This window comes from Rana temporaria (genome assembly GCF_905171775.1).
Source record: "Rana temporaria chromosome 1 unlocalized genomic scaffold, aRanTem1.1 chr1e, whole genome shotgun sequence".
In the NCBI taxonomy this organism is placed as follows: domain Eukaryota; kingdom Metazoa; phylum Chordata; class Amphibia; order Anura; family Ranidae; genus Rana; species Rana temporaria.
In genome coordinates this window covers 7,501-33,594 of record NW_024404403.1, presented here as the reverse complement: position 1 = coordinate 33,594, position 26,094 = coordinate 7,501, and the positions used below count along the sequence as shown (strand labels likewise).

Here is a 26,094-nt window from a genome sequence, read left to right as displayed (position 1 = left end):
CGACCACGAGGGACAACGTTAGGAAATTCAGAGATGAAGACAAAACCGACCATGAAGGACGACTTTAGGGGATTCAGAGATGAAGACAAAACTGACCACGAGGAACAACGTTAGGAGATTTAGAGATGAAGACTAGTGTTGCTCACGAATATTCGCATTGCGAATATTCGACTCGAATATAGCATATTCGAGAAATCGCGCTATATTTCGAATTTCGCGGTGAATATTCGCAATTCCGAATATTTGCATTTTTTCAATTTGATTTTTAAAACAGATCACATCCTATCGACGTGTAAAAGCATTGCTGGTATGATTAGAGACCCTGGGCCGAGTAGCTAAGCTGAGGCGATCCTTTTATGTTGCCAAATTGAAAAAAAAAAAATTGCGATTTTTCGCTATTGCGAATGCGAAAATGATTGCGAATTTTCGATAACTGTGGTAGAAGAACTCTGATTGTCTCTGATGCAAAAGGGGGGGGCTTTGTGTATGTGTATGTTATGAATATTTGTATGTTTGATATTATTATTTTTTGTAAGAAGGAAAAAATTGCGCATACCTTAAAAAAGGGGAGAATACAGCAGCAACTCAAAAATGTTATACAACATAAATGAATACAAGACAGAAAATGGAGTCGCTCTACAAGAATAAAAAATATGTCTAGTGACAAGACATGTGGGCAAATTATAAAATAAGCAAGCGCAAATAACTTGTGAAATACACAGTGAAACAAATATATAAAGAAATATAGTCCCAATAATAGAAAAATAATCTTTCATAAAAATGTCTTTGATATGTGAAGTGAAAAAAAGTCCAAAGCATGCAGCATGAACGTGTTCAATCTTTAAGGTGTTTGATTGACAAACGGCTGTGACAGATGGATAGAGTAAAGAATCACCACCAATGCAAAACACTTTTTATTTTGTATTGTAAAATATCACGAATATTCTGAGCCAATCAGAGTGCTCCTTCAGCATTTGCCGAATATTCGCAATTATTTTGTATTGTAAAATATCAAGAATATTCTGAGCCAATCAGAGTGCTCCTTCTGCATTTGCCGAATATTCGCAATTATTTTGTATTGTAAAATATCAAGAATATTCTGAGCCAATCAGAGTGCTCCTTCCGCATTTGCCGAATATTCGCAATTATTTTGTATTGTAAAATATCACGAATATTCTGAGCCAATCAGAGTGCTCCTACAGCATTTGTCGAAATTGCGCAATAAATATCGCATTCGCATGTTGCGATATTTCGATAAAATATCACGAATATTCTGAGCCAATCAGAGCGCTCCTCCAGCATTTCTCGAAATTGCGCAATAAATATCGCATTCGCATGTTGCGATATTTCGATAAAATATCACGAATATTCTGAGCCAATCAGAGTGCTCCTACCGCAGTTATCAAAAAATCGCAATTATTTTCGCATTCGCAATAGCGAAAAATCGCAATCATTTAATTTCGATAAAATATCACGAATATTCGAATTTAGCGAATATATCTCGAATATTCGAATATATATTCGAGATATATCGCGAAATCGAATATGGCATATTCTGCTCAACACTAATGAAGACAACTGACCACAAGGGGCGACATTAGGAGATTCAGAGATGAAGACAGAACCGACCACAAGGGACAACGTTAGGAGATTTAGAGATGAAGACAACTGACCACGAGGGACAACGTTAGGAGATTCAGAGATGAAGACAGAACCGACCACAAGGGACAACGTTAGGAGATTTAGAGATGAAGACAGAACCGACCACGAGGAACGACGTTAGGAAATTCAGAGATGAAGACAACCGACCATGAAGGACGACGTTAGGAAATTCAGAGATGAAGACAAAACTGACAACAAGGGACAACGTTAGGAGATTTAGAGATGAAGACAACTGACCACAAGGGGCGACATTAGGAGATTCAGAGATGAAGACAGAACCGACCACAAGGGACAACGTTAGGAGATTTAGAGATGAAGACAGAACCGACCACGAGGGACGACGTTAGGAGATTTAGAGATGAAGACAAAACTGACAACAAGTGACAACGTTAGGAGATTCAGAGATGAAGACAACCGACCACGAGGGACGACGTTAGGAAATTCAGAGATGAAGACAAAACTGACAACAAGGGACAACGTTAGGAGATTCAGAGATGAAGACAGAACCGACCACGAAGGATTACAGTAGAAGATTCAGAGATGAAGATGGAATGGGTAACATAGGACAGAGAAACTAGATTAAGAGATGAAGGCAGAATCAGCCAGGTAGAACAGAGGTACGAGATTCAGAAATTAAAACACAACCAGCCACACAGGACAGAGGAACTGGGCTGAGAAATAAAGACAGAAGCAGACTGGTGGGACAGAATAACTAGCCTGAGGAAAAAAAAGAAAGCGAGCCAGTGAAAAGAACCTGTCTTAAAAGTGATACAGAGAACCAGTGTTATTGGACAGAAGAACCAAATTCAGGGATACAGATAGAACCAACCGCATAGGACAGAGGAACCGGAATCAGAGATACAGATAGGACCAGCCACACAGGACAGAGGAACCGGATTCAGAGATACAGATAGGACCAGCCACATAGGACAAAAGAACCAGATTCAGGGATACAGATAGGACAGAGGAACCAGATTGGAGATACAGATAGGACCAGCCACGTAGGACAGAGGAACCGGATTCGGAGATACAGATAGGACCAGCCACAGAGGAACTGGATTCTGAGATAGATAGGATCAGCCACACAGGAGAGAGGAACCGGATTCGGAGATACAGTTAGGACCAGCCACACAGGACAGAGGAACCGGATTCGGAGATACAGATAGGACCAGCCACACAGGACAGAGGAACCGGATTCGGAGATACAGATTGGACCAGCCACATTAGAAAGAGGAACCGGATTCAGATATACAGATAGGACCAGCCACACAGGACAGAGGAACCGGATTCGGAGATACAGATAGGACCAGCCACACAGGACAGAGGAACCGGATTCGGGGATACAGATAGGACCAGCCACATAGGACAGAAGAACCGGATTCGGAGATACAGATAGGACCAGCCACATTAGAAAGAGGAACCGGATTCAGATATACAGATAGGACCAGCCACACAGGACAGAGGAACCGGATTCGGAGATACAGATAGGACAGAGGAACCAGATTGGAGATACAAATAGGACCAGCCATGTTGGTCAGAAGAACCGGATTTGGGATACAAATAGGACCAGCCGCACAGGACAGAGGAACCAGATTCGGAGATACAGATAGGACCAGCCACAAAGGACAGAGGAACCAGATTCGGAGATACAGATAGGACCAGCCACAAAGGACAGAGGAACCGGATTCGGGGATACAGATAGGACCAGCCACACAGCACAGAGGAACTAGATTCTGAGATAGATAGGACCAGCCACACAGGACAGAGGAACCGGATTCGGGGATACAGATAGGACCAGCCACACAGAACAGAGGAACCGGATTTGGAGATACAGATAGGACCAGCCATGTAGGACTGGACCAGCCCTGCCGAAGAGAGGGGGAACGTTCATAGATGAAGACAGAACTGACCAGTAAGAACAAAGGAACTGATTTCTGAGGCATAGATAGAAATGACCACATAGGACAGAAGGCAGGGTGAACTTGTCACTACAAAGCCACTTATACCAAGAAGATCAGCTGTAAAAGAAATGTACTGATGTACGGATGACGCTCCCCAGCTGTTGCAAATATACAACTGCAGGGCAAGTCAGACTTGCCTTTCCCCTCCCCCACTTACCGCTGTTGATTCTCCCACCGGCTCATATTTTATATAATGACATACAAGCCAGTGGGAGGAACTACAGCGGCCAACAAGGAAGCAAGACTTTTACATACCAGGGCATGGAGAAGAATTTAAGCCACTGGGGAGCAGTAATGCAGCCGTTTCTCACTACATGGGGCCCCCAGAAAGGTCAGCATATTTACGCTTCTTCTACAGGAAACCTATTGAGGAAAAGTGAGGCAGTGCTGAGAGGTACAGTGGCAGTGTGACGGGAGTCACTTTGGGTGGGGGGTTTGTGCGGCTCAGCTTTCCCTGGAGAGTTCTGGAGGCTCCTTGTCCAGTTTCCCCGGACCCTCTTATGTGTAGATCCCCCTGTGTCTCTAATAGGGGCCCAGGGTGAATGAGAACCCCACTATGATCTGTGCTAGTCAGACTCAATGCTGTATATATTGTGTGTTATCTCATGCTGTTGGACTCTTTGCTGGGATGGTTTGGGGTGTGACTGTATTCTATTGTCTATTGTGGTGTCTGCCTCAACTATTATGGGGCGTGTAAGTGTTTTTGCTGTAAGGAAAGAGGGAGGGGGATTCCTCCAGCAGCCCCCCTGCTGATAAGACTGTTTACTGATGAGGAGTTTGAACCCACCTGACCTGTGTGTCCATTGTCATTGGACAGTTTAACCCGCCCAGTTTTCCAAGGGCGGGGGGAGGAGTTTTGAAGTGAGATATCTGTGTGTAACATGTGTGAGAATAAAGGGGTCTGCTGGTTTTTACCCTACACTGAAGTACGGCTGGTGACTGGGGGGGGGGCTAATGAGTCTTGGCTAGTGCTGGTTCTGGACAGAGGAAGCATTGACGACGGACGTTTGAGGATTGTGGGTTCGTCACAGGCAGAAATACGATTCACTGGCCCATGGCTCCGAACATGGAATTTCGAGGACTCATTATCTCCAATTTCCCAACATCGGGATCGGCGTTCTCCTTACAGATGGTCCTTGCAGCCTCGAGGAACAGCAGCAAGTGTGTTCCCGGTCACTGGAGCAAGGAAAGCCAAGGCTTTATATTCTAGAAACAATGTTCACTGATGAGAGGGACCATCCACGTGGATCCGTCTCACATTCACAAAAATCCCATATCTTCATAAATCACAGAAATGTTCTTCTTTGGATCGGTTCCATTGTTGGTATGAGGCTCAGGCAAAGGTTGAAGGTTTATCGTCTCGCCGGTGCCGGATGATGGCAGGAATGGAAGAACTTTGTTCATCTCTGGTACAGTTAATGGAACGGATTTCACTGGCACCGGTTCCGTCGATGCAGAGGGTGGCTTGGCTGGTGGGGGTGGTGGCTGTGCAGATGGTGGCTTGTTCATGGGCGGGATTGGTGGTGCAGATTGTGGCTTGTTCATGGGCGGTATTGGTGGTGCAGATTGTGACTTGTTCATGGGTATGATTGGTGGGGCAGATTGTGGCTTGTTCATGGGTATGATTGGTGGGGCAGATTGTGGCTTGTTCATGGGTATGATTGGTGGGGCAGATTGTGGCTTGTTCATGGGCGGGATTGGTGGTGCAGATTGTGACCTGTTCATGGGCAGGATTGGTGGGGCAGATTGTGGCTTGTTCATGGGCGGTAGAGGTGGTGCAGATTGTGATTGGTGGATCAGAGAGAGGGGTGGGGCAGACTGCACCAGGCTGGTTTCTGGCAGAGGTGGTGCAGACTGTGGTTTGGCGCTCTTGTTCCCTGGTTTGATCACCTGACTATACAACGCCTCTATGTTCCCGTTGTTGTTATTACTGTTTGAATGTAGGACAGGAGACGGCAACTTTTCCAAATCTCTGTCTTTTCCGAGGGGTTTTGGTAGAATTATTCCTTGGGGCTTTGGTGCCGGAATTGGCTTGGGGCCCGTCTTGGTACGGGGTTGACTACGTTGTCCCTGGAAGTTTGGTACGGAATAGTCATCAGTGTTGGGATTATACGGATATTCATAACCAATCTTTTCATCATTGGCTTGCTTTTTCCATGCAGCCGCCTCCATTCGTACTTCGGAGTAGAGCTGGGGAGGGTCAGTGGTCCGTACGATCCCCTCCGGCTCGTCATAGATATGCTCCTCCCTTCCAGGAGGAACAGTTGAGATGCCCAGTGATGTTGAGGAAACCCCTCCCCCCACTAGCTCGTATCCCACCTGCTCGTACAGGTCGGAATATACTGGGGAGGCAACCTTCTCCTTATTTGATCGGACATCTTTGTTGCATACGCTGTCCACAGGATCTGAATACAGAGGATCGAAATGAGTTTTTACCCCCTTGACAGAATCTTTAGGCTCTGAGTAGACGGCTAAATGCTCGCTGTCGGCTGAATGATGGGAGACTGGAGAGCGAGGAGGAGTGCTGCTCTTCCCGGCCATCGAGGGCTCCAGTAGGTGTTGAGGTTGCGCCACCTTAACTGGTGGAAGATGGGGAAGAACTCTTCCTCTCGTCACCTTTTCCTCCGCCTCGTTCCTAGGGGGTAGGCCCAGGATGTCAGGCTGCCCGGGGTCAGTGCAATGATACATGTTGTCTGTGGGGGTCTCTGTCTCCAAAGTGGGGCCACTTAGTCGGTTCTCTGAACCTTGCTGAGCGCGAATGGAAGACTCCACCTTCTGGAAGATCTCATGTCCTTGGGAGGTCTCAAATGTAAAATTTCCAGCACCAGAGGCACATCGCCTGCCAGCTTCAAAGGAGAACATAACCTGGAAGCAGAAAATACAAAGTCAATAAAGAATAGAGTGTGAGCTCTAAAGGCTAGCTGCTGATGAAACGCTTGCAGGTGAGCGGAATTCTGTGAAGGAGATCTCTGTTCACATTCGACCTTCTACTCCTGACTGAATTCAGCTAGGGTTCCACGAAAGGTCCCCAGGGGGGCAACTGCCCCATTGCTGATACTCTCCTATCACCTCCTCCGCATGCAGAGCAGTGCAGGGAGGCAACCAGTGTCTGTGCTGTCCCCCGGGGGCTCCTCCTGTCCATCCCAGGGGCTTGTGTGCGAGTTTGCATGGGATGGAGGAGTCAGGAGGGCCGGTGGGGAACAGTACACCACAGTGAGAACTAAAAGAGCCGCTTCCCTGCGTCGCTCTGCAGGAGATGGAAACCACTACTGTAATGTGCCCTTCTCCCCCACATGCAATATGTGCCCTGCCCCCCCATGTAATGTGCCCTTCTCCCCCACAAGTAATATGTGCCCTGCCCCTCCCCCATGTAACGTGCACTGCCCCGCCCCCATGTAATCTTCCCTCCCCCCCATATGTAATGTGCCCCGCTCTCCCCCACATGTAATGTGCCCCGCTCTCCCCCACATGTAATGTGCCCCGCTCTCCCCCACATGTAATGTGCCCCGCTCTCCCCCACATGTAATGTGCCCCGCTCTCCCCCACATGTTGTGCCGCATAAAACCAGGGGCAACATTCGTGTCTGTGCGGCCCAGAAGAGCCAGTCAGGTGCGCCCATCATTTTCCAGGCGGATGCTGGGAGTTGTGCTCCATCTCGGGTGTAGGCAGAGCCCTGCCACGTCCGACATCCTACCTTGTCCCTTCCGTATCGGCGGAGCAGTTTATACGGCCAGGAAAAGAGGTTTTCCTTCGTCTCCGGAGACTTCAGTATAAGACAGTCACTTTCCGTTCTGAGAATATAAGCGCCCCTCAGACCACAACGCTCAGCGGCTTCCGTCCTCTGCGCCGTCACCCAGAACTCTGAGACTGGAGAGAAAGAAAGAGCGCCGTTAGTGAGGGCAATACCTGAGACAGGATGTGGTGAGGACAGGACACTGTGCACTGAGACGGGAACAAGGTGGGATATACACGAGGAGAGGACACGGGGCACTATGGAGAGGAGAAGGTGGGATATACATGAGGAGAGGACACGGGGCACTATGGAGGGGAGAAGGTGGGATGACACGAGGAGAGGACACGGAGCACTATGGAGAGGAGAAGGTGGGATGACACGGGGAGAGGACACGGGACACTATGGAGAGGAGAAGGTGGGAGGACACTATGGAGAGGAGAAGATGGGAGGACACGGGACACTATGGAGAGGAGAAGGTGGGAGGACACTATGGAGAGGAGAAGATGGGAGGACACGGGACACTATGGAGAGGAGAAGGTGGGATATACACGAGGAGAGGACACGGGGCACTATGGAGAGGAGAAGGTGGGAGGATACGGGGCACTATGGAGAGGAGAAGGTGGGATGACACGGGACACTATGGAGACGAGAAGGTGGGATATGCACGAGGAGAGGACACGGGACACTATGGAGAGGAGAAGGTGGGAGGACACGGGACACTATGGAGAGGAGAAGGTGGGAGGACACTATGGAGAGGAGAAGGTGGGAGGACACGGGGCACTATAGAGAGGAGAAGGTGGGATATGCACGAGGAGAGGACACGGGACACTATGGAGAGGAGAAGGTGGGAGGACACGGGACACTATGGAGAGGAGAAGGTGGGAGGACACGGGGCACTATGGAGAGGAGAAGGTGGGATGACACGGGGAGAGGACACGGAACACTATGGAGAGGAGAAGGTGGGATGACACGGGGAGAGGACACGGGACACTATGGAGAGGAGAAGGTGGGGGGGCACTATGGAGAGGAGAAGGTGGGAGGACACGGGGCACTATGGAGAGGAGAAGGTGGGATGACACGGGGAGAGAACACGGAACACTATGGAGAGGAGAAGGTGGGATGACACGGGGAGAGGACACGGGACACTATGGAGAGGAGAAGGTGGGAGGACACGGGACACTATGGAGAGGAGAAGGTGGGAGGACACGGGGCACTATGGAGAGGAGAAGGTGGGATGACACGGGGAGAGGACACGGGACACTATGGAGAGGAGAAGGTGGGATGACACAGGGAGAGGACACGGGACACTATGGAGAGGTGAAGGTGGGATATACACGAGGAGAGGACACGGGGCACTATGGAGAGGAGAAGGTGGGAGGACACGGGGCGCTATGGAGAGGAGAAGGTGGGAGGACACTATGGAGAGGAGAAGGTGGGAGGACACAGGACACTATGGAGAGGAGAAGGTGGGAGGACACTGGGCACTATGGAGAGGAGAAGGTGGGAGGACACGGGGCACTATGGAGAGGAGAAGGTGGGAGGACACTATGGAGAGGAGAAGGTGGGAGGACACGGGGCACTATGGAGAGGAGAAGGTGGGAGGACACGGGGCACTATGGAGAAGGTGGGAGGACACGGGACACTATGGAGAGGAGAAGGTGGGAGGACTCGGGACACTATGGAGAGGAGAAGGTGGGAGGACACGGGGCACTATAGAGAGGAGAAGGTGGGGGGACACGGGACACTATAGAGAGGAGAAGATGGGAGGACACGGGGTGCTATGGAGAGGAGAAGGTGGGATATACACTGTAATGGTATGGCCCGTGGGACCCAGAGGCTTCTGAAGGATGTGGGGTACTCCTGTGCCAGTTTCACCAATGACTCTTGGGTCTAGGGTCATCCTATGTCCAGTAGGGGCATAGGATGACTGAGAAATGATATCTCGGATTACATGAGATGGGACAGTAATGATAATTCATGTATTGCAGGAGATCTTGGAATATTACAAGTTGTTCCTTCTGAACCCAACAGGTCAATAGAGTGTCTCCTTCAATGTGGAACATAGACTGTTGCGATGTTAATCACCTCCAGCTACCTGGCTGTAGTGATGGAAGCTTGCTGTGATTGCATTCTATTGTCTATGGTGTTAATTAAGTCTGGCTCCTAAGATATTTCATGGTGCTATGCTAATTAACCCTGTATTGTGTGAAAGTTCTATTGATGATAATATGTGTTGTGAATTAACACCCTCTAAAGGTCAGACGTCGGACTTATGTTCACTAAAGGAATGTGTATTGTGTAGCAGGTGAGAATAGCTTATAGCGGAGTCAGAACGTCTGAGTAAATGACTAGTAATTAGCACATGTAGATTATCTGAATGTGATTATCTAAAGTTCACCATTAAAGTGTTCATTAGTTTGGAACCAGAGAACAGAGCTTGTGGCTCGTTATTCTGGGAAAATCCATATGGATCGTGTCTGCCGGATTGTGGAGTGTCGGATAAACTGTCTTGGGTTGGTGGAATGGAATATCGTAAACGGTGTTAACCCCTGACCGTTACATACACGAGGAGAGGACACGGGACACTATGGAGAGGAGAAGGTGGGAGGACATGGGGCACTATGGAGAGGAGAAGGTGGGAGGACACGGGGCACTATGGAGAGGAGAAGGTGGGAGGACACTATGGAGAGGAGAAGGTGGGGGGGCACTATGGAGAGGAGAAGGTGGGAGGACACGGGACACTATGGGGAGGAGAAGGTGGGGGGACACTATGGAGAGGAGAAGGTGGGGGGGCACTATGGAGAGGAGAAGGTGGGAGGACACGGGACACTATGGGGAGGAGAAGGTGGGGGGACATGGGGCACTATGGAGAGGAGAAGGTGGGAGGACACGGGGCACTATGGAGAGGAGAAGGTGGGAGGACACTATGGAGAGGAGAAGGTGGGGGGGCACTATGGAGAGGAGAAGGTGGGAGGACACGGGACACTATGGGGAGGAGAAGGTGGGGGGGACACTATGGAGAGGAGAAGGTGGGGGGGCACTATGGAGAGGAGAAGGTGGGAGGACACGGGACACTATGGGGAGGAGAAGGTGGGGGGACATGGGGCACTATGGAGAGGAGAAGGTGGGAGGACACGGGGCACTATGGAGAGGAGAAGGTGGGGGGACACTATGGAGAGGAGAAGGTGGGGGGGCACTATGGAGAGGAGAAGGTGGGAGGACACGGGACACTATGGGGAGGAGAAGGTGGGAGGACACGGGGCACTATGGAGAGGAGAAGGTGGGAGGACACGGGGCACTATGGAGAGGAGAAGGTGGGAGGACATGGGGCACTATGGAGAGGAGAAGGTGGGAGGACACGGGGCACTATGGAGAGGAGAAGGTGGGAGGACATGGGGCACTATGGAGAGGAGAAGGTGGGAGGACACGGGGCACTATGGAGAGGAGAAGGTGGGGGGGCACTATGGAGAGGAGAAGGTGGGAGGACACGGGACACTATGGGGAGGAGAAGGTGGGGGGACACTATGGAGAGGAGAAGGTGGGGGGGCACTATGGAGAAGAGAAGGTGGGAGGACACGGGACACTATGGGGAGGAGAAGGTGGGGGGACATGGGGCACTATGGAGAGGAGAAGGTGGGAGGACACGGGGCACTATGGAGAGGAGAAGGTGGGGGGACACTATGGAGAGGAGAAGGTGGGGGGGCACTATGGAGAGGAGAAGGTGGGAGGACACGGGACACTATGGGGAGGAGAAGGTGGGAGGACACGGGGCACTATGGAGAGGAGAAGGTGGGAGGACATGGGGCACTATGGAGAGGAGAAGGTGGGGGGACATGGGGCACTATGGAGAGGAGAAGGTGGGAGGACACGGGGCACTATGGAGAGGAGAAGGTGGGGGGGCACTATGGAGAGGAGAAGGTGGGAGGACACGGGACACTATGGGGAGGAGAAGGTGGGAGGACACGGGGCACTATAGAGAGGAGAAGGTGGGAGGACACGGGGCACTATAGAGAGGAGAAGGTGGGAGGACACGGGGCACTATGGAGAGGAGAAGGTGGGAGGACATGGGGCACTATGGAGAGGAGAAGGTGGGAGGACACGGGGCACTATGGAGAGGAGAAGGTGGGAGGACACGGGGTGCTATGGAGAGGAGAAGGTGGGAGGACACGGGGCACTATGGAGAGGAGAAGGTGGGGGGACACTATGGAGAGGAGAAGGTGGGAGGACACGGGGCACTATAGAGAGGAGAAGGTGGGAGGACACGGGGCACTATGGAGAGGAGAAGGTGGGAGGACACGGGGCACTATGGAGAGGAGAAGGTGGGAGGACACGGGGCACTATGGAGAGGAGAAGGTGGGAGGACACGGGGCACTATGGAGAGGAGAAGGTGGGAGGACACGGGACACTATGGGGAGGAGAAGGTGGGAGGACACGGGACACTATGGGGAGGAGAAGGTGGGGGGACACTATGGAGAGGAGAAGGTGGGAGGACACGGGGCACTATGGAGAGGAGAAGGTGGGGGGGCACTATGGAGAGGAGAAGGTGGGGGGACACTATGGAGAGGAGAAGGTGGGAGTGTAACGGATTATGGACTATTCTGCCTGGACATTGATAATAACTGCAGGACTTGTTACAGTTGGATTTACCACATTGTATTCTGAGCACAAAGGGTTAATCATGCAAGGGACTCTTCACTGTTGAATGCTAATAGTCCCTTTACATAGCTAATTAACTCTCCGTTGTTTAGTTAATCCCCTCAGAATACGGAGGCTGTTATGTGTGAGTGATAATTGTTTTAAAGGTTAATTGAATTCTATTGTCTGATCAAGTTAAGGAGCCAAAATGGCTAGCGGCTGATTGGCTCAAGGGAGTGTCATTGTTTCAAAGTGTGTGTATTGAAGTCCCCCCTGGGGGGGGGGGGGAGTGTCATTTGTTTCTGTACAGTTGTAACCAGATATAAGGAGGAAAAATGTGGCAAATAAAGTCAGTCTACTTGACCCTTCAAACGTAGCCCGTCTCGTTTCTTGGAAGGGCGTTCGATGGGATATACCGGCGGTACCTGCATATCGCAGCTTGCCAGGGAAAAGGACGTCTCCAACGGCCGATACCCCTCACACCAGTGGGTAGCCGTTACAGGGAGGACACGGGGCACTATGGAGAGGAGAAGGTGGGAGGACACGGGGCACTATGGAGAGGAGAAGGTGGGGGGACACTATGGAGAGGAGAAGGTGGGGGGACACTATGGAGAGGAGAAGGTGGGAGGACACGGGGCACTATGGAGAGGAGAAGGTGGGGGGCACTATGGAGAGGAGAAGGTGGGAGGACACGGGGCACTATGGAGAGGAGAAGGTGGGGGGGCACTATGGAGAGGAGAAGGTGGGGGGCACTATGGAGAGGAGAAGGTGGGAGGACACGGGGCACTATGGAGAGGAGAAGGTGGGGGGGCACTATGGAGGGGAGAAGGTGGGGGGCACTATGGAGAGGAGAAGGTGGGGGGGCACTATGGAGAGGAGAAGGTGGGGGGGCACTATGGAGAGGAGAAGGTGGGGGGGCACTATGGAGAGGAGAAGGTGGGGGGACACGGGGCACTATGGAGAGGAGAAGGTGGGGGGCACTATGGAGAGGAGAAGGTGGGGGGACACGGGGCACTATGGAGAGGAGAAGGTGGGGGGCACTATGGAGAGGAGAAGGTGGGGGGGCACTATGGGGGGGAGAAGGGGGGAGGACACGGGGCACTATGGAGAGGAGAAGGTGGGGGGGCACTATGGAGAGGAGAAGGTGGGGGGGAACTATGGAGAGGAGAAGGTGGGGGGGGCACTATGGAGAGGAGAAGGTGGGGGGGCACTATGGAGAGGAGAAGGTGGGAGGACACGGGGCACTATGGAGAGGAGAAGGTGGGGGGGCACTATGGAGAGGAGAAGGTGGGGGGGCACTATGGAGAGGAGAAGGTGGGAGGACACGGGGCACTATGGAGAGGAGAAGGTGGGAGGACACGGGGCACTATGGAGGGGAGAAGGGGGGAGGACACGGGGCACTATGGAGAGGAGAAGGTGGGAGGACACGGGGCACTATGGAGAGGAGAAGGTGGGGGGACACGGGGCACTATGGAAAGGAGAAGGTGGGGGGACACGGGGCACTATGGAGAGGAGAAGGTGGGGGGACACGGGGCACTATGGAGAGGAGAAGGTGGGGGGGGCACTATGGAGAGGAGAAGGTGGGGGGCACTATGGAGAGGAGAAGGTGGGGGGGCACTATGGAGAGGAGAAGGTGGGGGGCACTATGGAGAGGAGAAGGTGGGGGGACACGGGGCACTATGGAGGGGAGAAGGTGGGAGGACACGGGGCACTATGGAGAGGAGAAGGTGGGGGGACACGGGAGAAGGTGGGAGGACATGGGACACTATGGAGAGGAGAAGGGGGGGGGACACGGGGCACTATGTAGAGGAGAAGGTGGGGGGACACGGGGCACTATGGAAAGGAGAAGGTGGGGGGACACGGGGCACTATGGAGAGGAGAAGGTGGGGGGACACGGGGCACTATGGAGAGGAGAAGGTGGGGGGGCACTATGGAGAGGAGAAGGTGGGGGGACACGGGGCACTATGGAGAGGAGAAGGTGGGGGGACACGGGGCACTATGGAGAGGAGAAGGTGGGAGAACACGGGGCACTATGGAGAGGAGAAGGTGGGGGGCACTATGGAGAGGAGAAGGTGGGGGGACACGGGGCACTATGGAGGGGAGAAGGGGGGAGGACACGGGGCACTATGGAGAGGAGAAGGTGGGGGGGCACTATGGAGAGGAGAAGGTGGGAGGACACGGGGCACTATGGAGGGGAGAAGGTGGGGGGACACGGGGCACTATGCGGAGGAGAAGGTGGGAGGACACGGGGCACTATGGAGAGGAGAAGGTGGGAGGACACGGGGCACTATGGGGAGAAGAAGGTGGGGGGCACTATGGAGAGGAGAAGGTGGGGGGGCACTATGGAGAGGAGAAGGTGGGAGGACACGGGGCACTATGCGGAGGAGAAGGTGGGAGGACACGGGGCACTATGGAGAGGAGAAGGTGGGAGGACACGGGGCACTATGGGGAGAAGAAGGTGGGGGGCACTATGGAGAGGAGAAGGTGGGGGGGCACTATGGAGAGGAGAAGGTGGGAGGACACGGGGCACTATGGAGAGGAGAAGGTGGGAGGACACGGGGCACTATGGAGAGGAGAAGGTGGGGGGACACGGGGCACTATGGAAAGGAGAAGGTGGGGGGACACGGGGCACTATGGAGAGGAGAAGGTGGGGGGACACGGGGCACTATGGAGAGGAGAAGGTGGGGGGGGCACTATGGAGAGGAGAAGGTGGGGGGCACTATGGAGAGGAGAAGGTGGGGGGGCACTATGGAGAGGAGAAGGTGGGGGGCACTATGGAGAGGAGAAGGTGGGGGGACACGGGGCACTATGGAGGGGAGAAGGTGGGAGGACACGGGGCACTATGGAGAGGAGAAGGTGGGGGGACACGGGAGAAGGTGGGAGGACATGGGACACTATGGAGAGGAGAAGGGGGGGGGGACACGGGGCACTATGTAGAGGAGAAGGTGGGAGGACACGGGGCACTATGGAGAGGAGAAGGTGGGGGGACACGGGGCACTATGGAAAGGAGAAGGTGGGGGGACACGGGGCACTATGGAGAGGAGAAGGTGGGGGGACACGGGGCACTATGGAGAGGAGAAGGTGGGGGGGGCACTATGGAGAGGAGAAGGTGGGGGGACACGGGGCACTATGGAGAGGAGAAGGTGGGGGGACACGGGGCACTATGGAGAGGAGAAGGTGGGAGAACACGGGGCACTATGGAGAGGAGAAGGTGGGGGGCACTATGGAGAGGAGAAGGTGGGGGGACACGGGGCACTATGGAGGGGAGAAGGGGGGAGGACACGGGGCACTATGGAGAGGAGAAGGTGGGGGGGCACTATGGAGAGGAGAAGGTGGGAGGACACGGGGCACTATGGAGGGGAGAAGGTGGGGGGGCACTATGGAGAGGAGAAGGTGGGGGGACACGGGGCACTATGGAGAGGAGAAGGTGGGAGGACACGGGGCACTATGGAGAGGAGAAGGTGGGAGGACACGGGGCACTATGGAGAGGAGAAGGTGGGAGGACACGGGGCACTATGGGGAGAAGAAGGTGGGGGGCACTATGGAGAGGAGAAGGTGGGGGGGCACTATGGAGAGGAGAAGGTGGGAGGACACGGGGCACTATGCGGAGGAGAAGGTGGGAGGACACGGGGCACTATGGAGAGGAGAAGGTGGGAGGACACGGGGCACTATGGGGAGAAGAAGGTGGGGGGCACTATGGAGAGGAGAAGGTGGGGGGGCACTATGGAGAGGAGAAGGTGGGAGGACACGGGGCACTATGGAGAGGAGAAGGTGGGAGGACACGGGGCACTATGGAGAGGAGAAGGTGGGAGGACACGGGGCACTATGGAGAGGAGAAGGTGGGGGGGCACTATGGAGGGGAGAAGGTGGGGGGACACGGGGCACTATGGAGAGGAGAAGGTGGGGGGCACTATGGAGAGGAGAAGGTGGGGGGACACGGGGCACTATGGAGAGGAGAAGGTGGGGGGACACTATGGAGAGGAGAAGGTGGGAGGACACGGGGCACTATGGAGGGGAGAAGGTGGGAGGACATGGGGCACTATGGAGAGGAGAAGGTGGGAGGACACGGGGCACTATGGAGAGGAGAAGGTGGGGGGGCACTATGGAGAGGAGAAGGTGGGGGGCACTATGGAGAGGAGAAGGTGGGGGGCACTATGGAGAGGAGAAGGTGGGGGGGCACTATGGAGAGGAGAAGGTGGGAGGACACGGGGCACTATGGAGAGGAGAAGGTGGGGGGATACGGGGCACTATGGAGAGGAGAAGGTGGGAGAACACGGGGCACTATGGAGAGGAGAAGGTGGGGGGCACTATGGAGAGGAGAAGGTGGGGGGACACGGGGCACTATGGAGGGGAGAAGGGGGGAGGACACGGGGCACTATGGAGAGGAGAAGGTGGGGGGGCACTATGGAGAGGAGAAGGTGGGAGGACACGGGGCACTATGGAGAGGAGAAGGTGGGAGGACACGGGGCACTATGGAGAGGAGAAGGTGGGAGGACACGGGGCACTATGGGGAGAAGAAGGTGGGGGGCACTATGGAGAGGAGAAGGTGGGGGGGCACTATGGAGAGGAGAAGGTGGGAGGACACGGGGCACTATGCGGAGGAGAAGGTGGGAGGACACGGGGCACTATGGAGAGGAGAAGGTGGGAGGACACGGGGCACTATGGGGAGAAGAAGGTGGGGGGCACTATGGAGAGGAGAAGGTGGGGGGGCACTATGGAGAGGAGAAGGTGGGAGGACACGGGGCACTATGCGGAGGAGAAGGTGGGAGGACACGGGGCACTATGGAGAGGAGAAGGTGGGAGGACACGGGGCACTATGGGGAGAAGAAGGTGGGGGGCACTATGGAGAGGAGAAGGTGGGGGGGCACTATGGAGAGGAGAAGGTGGGAGGACACGGGGCACTATGGAGAGGAGAAGGTGGGAGGACACGGGGCACTATGGAGAGGAGAAGGTGGGAGGACACGGGGCACTATGGAGAGGAGAAGGTGGGGGGGCACTATGGAGGGGAGAAGGTGGGGGGACACGGGGCACTATGGAGAGGAGAAGGTGGGGGGCACTATGGAGAGGAGAAGGTGGGGGGACACGGGGCACTATGGAGAGGAGAAGGTGGGGGGACACTATGGAGAGGAGAAGGTGGGAGGACACGGGGCACTATGGAGGGGAGAAGGTGGGAGGACATGGGGCACTATGGAGAGGAGAAGGTGGGAGGACACGGGGCACTATGGAGAGGAGAAGGTGGGGGGGCACTATGGAGAGGAGAAGGTGGGGGGCACTATGGAGAGGAGAAGGTGGGGGGCACTATGGAGAGGAGAAGGTGGGGGGCACTATGGAGAGGAGAAGGTGGGGGGGCACTATGGAGAGGAGAAGGTGGGAGGACACGGGGCACTATGGAGAGGAGAAGGTGGGGGGACACGGGGCACTATGGAGAGGAGAAGGTGGGGGGGCACTATGGAGAGGAGAAGGTGGGGGGGGCACTATGGAGGGGAGAAGGGGGGAGGACACGGGGCACTATGGAGAGGAGAAGGTGGGGGGGCACTATGGAGAGGAGAAGGTGGGGGGCACTATGGAGAGGAGAAGGTGGGGGGCACTATGGAGAGGAGAAGGTGGGGGGGCACTATGGAGAGGAGAAGGTGGGGGGCACTATGGAGAGGAGAAGGTGGGGGGGCACTATGGAGAGGAGAAGGTGGGAGGACACTATGGAGAGGAGAAGGTGGGAGGACACGGGGCACTATGGGGAGGAGAAGGTGGGGGGGCACTATGGAGAGGAGAAGGTGGGGGGCACTATGGAGAGGAGAAGGTGGGGGGCACTATGGAGAGGAGAAGGTGGGGGGCACTATGGAGAGGAGAAGGTGGGGGGGCACTATGGAGAGGAGAAGGTGGGGGGGCACTATGGAGAGGAGAAGGTGGGGGGGCACTATGGAGAGGAGAAGGTGGGAGGACACTATGGAGAGGAGAAGGTGGGAGGACACGGGGCACTATGGGGAGGAGAAGGTGGGGGGACACGGGGCACCATGGAGGGGAGAAGGTGGGGGGGCACTATGGAGAGGAGAAGGTGGGAGGACACGGGGCACTATGGAGAGGAGAAGGTGGGAGGACACTATGGAGAGGAGAAGGTGGGAGGACACTATGGAGAGGAGAAGGTGGGAGGACACGGGGCACTATGGAGAGGAGAAGGTGGGGGGGCACTATGGAGAGGAGAAGGTGGGGGGACACGGGGCACTATGGAGAGGAGAAGGTGGGGGGACACGGGGCACTATGGAGAGGAGAAGGTGGGGGGGCACTATGGAGAGGAGAAGGTGGGGGGCACTATGGAGAGGAGAAGGTGGGGGGCACTATGGAGAGGAGAAGGTGGGGGGGCACTATGGAGAGGAGAAGGTGGGGGGCACTATGGAGAGGAGAAGGTGGGGGGGGCACTATGGAGAGGAGAAGGTGGGAGGACACTATGGAGAGGAGAAGGTGGGAGGACACGGGGCACTATGGGGAGGAGAAGGTGGGGGACACGGGGCACTATGGAGAGGAGAAGGTGGGGGGGCACTATGGAGAGGAGAAGGTGGGAGGACACGGGACACTATGGAGAGGAGAAGGTGGGAGGACACGGGACACTATGGAGAGGAGAAGGTGGGGGGACACGGGGCACCATGGAGGGGAGAAGGTGGGGGGACACTATAGAGAGGAGAAGGTAGGGGGACACGGGGCACTATGGAGAGGAGAAGGTGGGGGGACACGGGGCACTATGGGGAGGAGAAGGTGGGGGACACGGGGCACCATGGAGGGGAGAAGGTGGGGGGGCACTATGGGGAGGAGAAGGTGGGGGGGCACTATGGAGACGAGGTGGGGGGGCACTATGGAGAGGAGAAGGTGGGGGGGCACTATGGGGAGGAGAAGGTGGGGGGGCACTATGGAGACGAGGTGGGGGGGCACTATGGAGAGGAGAAGGTGGGAGGACACGGGGCACTATGGAGAGGAGAAGGTGGGGGGACACGGGGCACCATGGAGGGGAGAAGGTGGGGGGGCACTATGGAGAGGAGAAGGTGGGAGGACACGGGGCACTATGGGGAGGAGAAGGTGGGGGGGCACTATGGAGAGGAGAAGGTGGGGGGGCACTATGGAGAGGAGAAGGTGGGAGGACACGGGGCACTATGGGGAGGAGAAGGTGGGGGGGCACCATGGAGGGGAGAAGGTGGGGGGACACTATAGAGAGGAGAAGGTAGGGGGACACGGGGCACTATGGAGAGGAGAAGGTGGGGGGGCACTATGGAGACGAGGTGGGGGGGGCACTATGGAGAGGAGAAGGTGGGAGGACACGGGGCACTATGGAGAGGAGAAGGTGGGGGGACACGGGGCACCATGGAGGGGAGAAGGTGGGGGGGCACTATGGAGAGGAGAAGGTGGGAGGACACGGGGCACTATGGGGAGGAGAAGGTGGGGGGGCACTATGGAGAGGAGAAGGTGGGGGGGCACTATGGAGGGGAGAAGGTGGGAGGACACGGGGCACTATGGGGAGGAGAAGGTGGGGGGGCACTATGGAGAGGAGAAGGTGGGAGGACACGGGGCACTATGGGGAGGAGAAGGTGGGGGGGCACTATGGAGAGGAGAAGGTGGGGGGGCACTATGGAGAGGAGAAGGTGGGAGGACACGGGGCACTATGGAGAGGAGAAGGTGGGGGGGCACCATGGAGGGGAGAAGGTGGGGGGACACTATAGAGAGGAGAAGGTAGGGGGACACGGGGCACTATGGAGAGGAGAAGGTGGGGGGGCACTATGGAGACGAGGTGGGGGGGCACTATGGAGAGGAGAAGGTGGGAGGACACGGGGCACTATGGAGAGGAGAAGGTGGGGGGACACGGGGCACCATGGAGGGGAGAAGGTGGGGGGGGCACTATGGAGAGGAGAAGGTGGGAGGACACGGGGCACTATGGGGAGGAGAAGGTGGGGGGGCACTATGGAGAGGAGAAGGTGGGGGGGCACTATGGAGAGGAGAAGGTGGGAGGACACGGGGCACTATGGGGAGGAGAAGGTGGGGGGGCACTATGGAGAGGAGAAGGTGGGGGGGCACTATGGAGAGGAGAAGGTGGGGGGGGCACTATGGAGAGGAGAAGGTGGGAGGACACGGGGCACTATGGAGAGGAGAAGGTGGGAGGACACTATGGAGAGGAGAAGGTGGGAGGACACGGGGCACTATGGGGAGGAGAAGGTGGGAGGACACGGGGCACTATGGAGAGGAGAAGGTGGGGGGGCACTATGGAGAGGAGAAGGTGGGGGGGCACTATGGAGAGGAGAAGGTGGGGGGGCACTATGGAGAGGAGAAGGTGGGAGGACACGGGGCACTATGGAGAGGAGAAGGTGGGAGGACACTATGGAGAGGAGAAGGTGGGAGGACACGGGGCACTATGGGGAGGAGAAGGTGGGGGGGCACTATGGAGAGGAGAAGGTGGGGGGGGCACTATGGGGAGGAGAAGGTGGGGGGGCACTATGGAGAGGAGAAGGTGGGGGGGCACTATGGAGAGGAGAAGGTGGGAGGACACGGGGCACTATGGAGAGGAGAAGGTGGGAGGACACTATGGAGAGGAGAAGGTGGGAGGACACGGGACACTATGGAGAGGAGAAGGTGGGAGGACACGGGACACTATGGAGAGGAGAAGGTGGGGGGACACGGGGCACCATGGAGGGGAGAAGGTGGGGGGACACTATAGAGAGGAGAAGGTAGGGGGACACGGGGCACTATGGAGAGGAGAAGGTGGGGGGACACGGGGCACTATGGAGAGGAGAAGGTGGGGGGACACGGGGCACTATGGGGAGGAGAAGGTGGGGGACACGGGGCGGTGCCGGAGGACGGACTCACCTTGCTCTCGGGAGATGTAGATACTGTTCACCGCCATCTCCAGCGCCACGTTGTCTGGACTCTCCTTTCCCGCCTTTGTACCGTTCACATTTCCCTGAGAGACAAACAGAAAGATGGCGGCTCAGACGTGGAAAGGAGGAGAACCAGCTGAGCCTCCTCCTGGCCGTCCAATGACAGTACAGGGAGGACTCCTCTCCCCTCCTCCACTCACCGGGAAGGCGGCCTCGCTCAGCCTCTGCACCCACTCCTCGCACGTGGCGGGCTCCGCGGACATCAGCATGGTCTTCTCGCTGGTCTCTATGATGAAGGCGGCCATGTTGTCCTTATAGCCGCTCTCGGCTGGCGCTGGAGCCACGCGGATGCATTCCGCCAATCGTATGACTTTCCGATCCGCCGCTTTCCGGGTGTGAAATTTCTCGCCCGCCATCGTGCCGTCCTTCCAATCGTAGATCTCCAACCGCGCCACTCCGAAGGGCGAGTCCGGGTACAGGAGGACGTAACAACGCTTCCACTTCTACAGAGACAAAAGAGAAGGTCAACACCTACCTCCCGGGAAGGGCAACCTACCTGAGCAAGACACGCTACGTCCACCTACCTCCCCAACGGGAACCTACCTGAGCAAGAAACACCACTTCCACCAACCTCACTGACAGGAACCTACCTGAGGAAGACACACTACTTCGACCAACCTCCCCGACGGGAACCTACCTACTTCCACCTACCTCACTGACGGGCAACCTACCCAAGCAAGACACACCACTTCCACCTACCTCCCTGACGGGCAACCTACCTGAGAAAGACACGCTACTTCCACCTACCTCCCCAACGGAAACCTACCTAAGCAAGACATACTACTTACACCAACCTCCCGACGGGAACCTACCCAAGAAAGACACACTACTTCCACCAACCTCCCCGACGGGAACCTACCCGAGCAAGACACGCCACTTCCACCTACCTCCCCGACAGGAACCTACCCGAGCAAGACACACTACTTCCACCAACCTCCCTGAGGGGAACCTACCTGAGTAAGACACGCTACGTCCACCTACCTCCCCGATGGGAACCTACCTACTTCCACCTACCTCCCCGACGGCAACCTACCCAAGCAAGACACGCTACGTCCACCTACCTCCCCAACGGAAACCTACCTAAGCAAGACATACTACTTACACCAACCTCCCGACGGGAACCTACCTGAGCAAGACACACTACTTCCACCTACCTCCCCGACAGGAACCTACCTGAGCAAGACACACCACTTCCACCAACCTCCCCGACGGGAACCTACCTGAGCAAGACACACCACTTCCACCAACCTCCCCGACGGGAACCTACCCGAGCAAGACACACTACTTCCACCAACCTCCCTGAGGGGAACCTACCTGAGTAAGACACGCTACGTCCACCTACCTCCCCGATGGGAACCTACCTACTTCCACCTATCTCACTGACGGGCAACCTACCCAAGCAAGACACACCACTTCCACCAACCTCCCCGACAGGAACCTACCTGAGCAAGACACACTACTTCCACCTACCTCCCCGACGGGAACCTACCCAAGCAAGACACACCACTTCCACCTACCTCCCCGACGGGAACCTACCTGAGCAAGACACACTACTTCCACCTACCTCCCCGACAGGAACCTACCCGAGCAAGACACACTACTTCCACCAACCTCCCTGACGGGAACCTACCTGAGCAAGACACGCTACTTCCACCTACCTCCCAGACAGGAACCTACCCGAGCAAGACACACTACTTCCACCTACCTCCCCGACGGGAACCTACCTGAGCAAGACACACTACTTCCACCAACCTCCCTGAGCAAGACACGCCACTTCTACCAACCTCCCCGACGGGAACCTACCTGAGCAAGACACACTACTTCCACCTACCTCCCCGACAGGAACCTACCCAAGCAAGACACACCACTTCCACCAACCTCCCCGACGGGAACCTACCTGAGCAAGACACACTACTTCCACCTACCTCCCCGACAGGAACCTACCCAAGCAAGACACACCACTTCCACCAACCTCCCCGACGGGAACCTACCTGAGCAAGACACACCACTTCCACCTACCTCCCCAACAGGAACCTACCCGAGCAAGACACACTACTTCCACCAACCTCCCTGAGGGGAACCTACCTGAGTAAGACACGCTACGTCCACCTACCTCCCCGATGGGAACCTACCTACTTCCACCTACCGCACTGACGGGCAACCTACCCAAGCAAGACACACCACTTCCACCAACCTCCCCGACAGGAACCTACCTGAGCAAGACACACTACTTCCACCTACCTCCCCGACGGGAACCTACCTGAGCAAGACACACCACTTCCACCTACCTCCCCAACAGGAACCTACCCGAGCAAGACACACTACTTCCACCAAGCTCCCCGACAGGAATCTACCTGAGCAAGACACACTACTTCCACCTACCTCCCTGTAACGGAATGACCCGGGACACCCAGAGACTTTGTGAGGATGGGGGATACTCCTGTGTCAGCGTCACTGATAACTCTTGGGTCTGAGTCCGCCCTGTGCCCTTTGGGCATGGGGTGGCAAGGGAATCATAATTCATGTATTACATGAGATGGGACATCACTGATAGTTCGTATTGCAGGATTTTGAGATACTGCAGGATGTTGGCCCAACCAGTCAATAGTGACTCATTTCTATGATTAGCCCTGACTAGTGACATGCTAATTGAGTCAGGGCCTGGAAGACATTCCATTGTCCTTGTGTAAAGGTGGTAACCCAGGTCGGCTCCCAGACCTCTAATTATGCATGCTAAATACTGTTTATGTGTGATAACAATGGCCCAGATTCAGGTAGCAATTGCGCCTGCGTAACCATAGTTACGCAGCGCAATTGCTGACTTGCGCCGGCGTAACGAGTTCTCCTGATTCAGAGAACTCGTTACGCCGACTGCAGCCTAAAATCTGCGTGGCATAAGGCTCTTATGCCACGCAGATTTTAGGCTGCATTCTAGCGATGACCGCTAGGGGGCGCTCCCATTGTGATCTGTGTATAGTATGCAAATTGCATACTAACACCGATTCACAACGTTGCGCGAGCCCTGCGTACGCAAATTACGTAGTTTGCGTACGTCGGGTTTCGCGTAAGGTTACACATCCTAATAGCAGGCGCAGCCAATGCTATAGGATACCCACGTTCCCGCGTTGCGATATTTAAAATCTACGTTGTTTGCGTAAGTGAATCGTGAATGGCGATGGACGCCATTCACGTTCATTTTGAAGCAAATGACGTCCTTGCGACGTCATTTGCCGCAATGCACGTCGGGAAAGTTTCCCGACGGAGCACGCGCTTTATGATCGGCGCGGGAATGCGCCTAATTTAAATGATTCCCGCCCCCGGCGGGATCATTTACATTGCGCGCTTACGCCGGGCAATTTTGCCGGTGCGCCCTCGCAATTTACGGAGCTACTGCTCCGTGAATCGAGGGCAGCGCAAAATATTTGCGTGGGCGCAGGGCAAAATCGTTGCCCTGTGCCTCCGCAAATAAAGCGCAAGTCGTACCTGAATCTGGGCCACTGTCTACAGCCTAGTGATGCTCAGAGGTGTGAATAGGTGTCAAGCTGTATGCGGAGACAAAGCGTCTGCCTAGGAAACTCAGTGTGTGATGGGGTTTTGTTTGTTATGCTGTTAATTAAAGGAATGTTTAGTAATTAGCCTTAGTGTGTGATTAGGGGGGTGGAGATCTCATTGTTGCTTCAATGCCTTGTACTGTATAGACACGCCACTTCCACCAACCTCTCAGACGGGAACCTACCCGAGCAAGACACACCACTTCCACCTACCTCCCCGACGGGAACCTACCCGAGCAAGACACGCCACTTCCACCTACCTCCCAGACAGGAACCTACCCGAGCAAGACACACTACTTCCACCTACCTCCCCGACGGGAACCTACCTGAGCAAGACACACTACTTCCACCAACCTCCCCGACGGGAACCTACCTGAGCAAGACACACTACTTCCACCAACCAAGACACACTACTTCCACACTACTTCATGCAACATTGGCATTGGTACATGTCCCCCATTGGTAGCCCCCAGGTATGGCATTGGTACATGTCCCCCATTGGTAGCACCCAGGTATGGTATTGGTACATGCCCCCCATTGGTAGCCCCCAGGTATGGTATTGGTACATGTCCCCCATTGGTAGCCCCTAGGTATGGCATTGGTACATGTCCCCCATTGGTAGCCCCCAGGTATGGTATTGGTACATGTCCCCCATTGGTAGCCCCCAGGTATGGTATTGGTACATGTCCCCCATTGGTAGCCCCCAGGTATGGCATTGGTACATGTCCCCCATTGGTAGCCCCCAGGTATGGCATTGGTACATGTCCCCCATTGGTAGCCCCCCAGGTATGGCATTGGTACATGTCCCCCATTGGTAGCCCCCAGGTATGGCATTGGTACATGTCCCTCATGGTAGCCCCCAGGTATGGCATTGGCATATGTCCCCCATTGGTAGCCCCCAGGTATGGCATTGGCATATGTCCCCCATTGGTAGCCCCCAGGTATGGTATTGGTACATGTCCCTCATGGTAGCTCCCAGGTTTGACATTAGTACATGTCCCCCTTGGTAGCCCCCAGGTATGGCATTGGTACATGTCCCCCTTGGTAGCCCCCAGGTATGGTATTGGTACATGTCCCTCTTGGTAGCCCCCAGGTATGGCATTGGTACATGTCCCCCATTGGTAGCCCCCAGCTTTGGCATTGGCATATGTCCCCATGGCAGTCCCAACTTTCCAAATTTCGTGGCACAATTTGAAGCCGGGCAGATGGGGTGGAAATTCCAGGAGATCCCGGAGAGGAAGTTGGATCCTCCAAGGACAGACCTCGGGGGAGATGTCACCTTTATGGCAGGCGAGATTCCACCCGTCACCAGCCGCTGTCACACCCGTCACCAGCCGAGGTCACACCCGTCACCAGCCGAGGTCACACCCGTCACCAGCCGCTGTCACACCCGTCACCCGAAGAGACAGAAAGAGGAAGTCACAGAAATAGAGCCGAGTCTCTTCCTGGAGACAACGCGGCCCAAGTCCCGCCAGAGACCCCCGAAATCTGGGACAACAATTGGTGGTGAAATGAAGACGAGGAAATTATAGGGAGAAACCACCAATCCTCAGTATATTGCAGATTCTTACCTGCTTCTGTACTCTACATACTGAGATGTGAGATTCTCCCCAGAAGGGATACATATCACATGACATAGA

The 26,094-nt window shown here is 55.4% G+C and overlaps 1 protein-coding gene across 1 annotated transcript; it reads right to left on the bottom strand.

The window, feature by feature from the left end:
* Positions 1-3,436: 3,436 nt before the first annotated feature.
* LOC120921528 (docking protein 1-like) lies at positions 3,437-25,611 on the bottom strand. Its single transcript, XM_040334025.1, has 5 exons — positions 25,525-25,611; positions 21,044-21,346; positions 20,833-20,926; positions 7,318-7,490; positions 3,437-6,488 (listed from the first exon to the last, which is right to left on the bottom strand). The coding sequence occupies exons 1-5, from the start codon at positions 25,609-25,611 to the stop codon at positions 4,884-4,886; spliced, it is 2,262 nt and encodes a 753-aa protein (XP_040189959.1). The 3' UTR covers positions 3,437-4,883.
* Positions 25,612-26,094: the final 483 nt, after the last annotated feature.

Excerpts from the sequence above, each read along its gene's own strand:
- LOC120921528 (XM_040334025.1), bottom strand. The coding sequence starts at position 25,611 with ATGGGGACATATGCCAATGCCAAAGCTGGGGGCTACCAATGGGGGACA. Across the intron at positions 20,927-21,043 it reads TGAGCGAGGCCGCCTTCCCG|GGAAATGTGAACGGTACAAA; the intron begins GTGAGTGGAGGA and ends TTTGTCTCTCAG. Across the intron at positions 6,489-7,317 it reads GCCGATACGGAAGGGACAAG|GTTATGTTCTCCTTTGAAGC; the intron begins GTAGGATGTCGG and ends TTCTGCTTCCAG.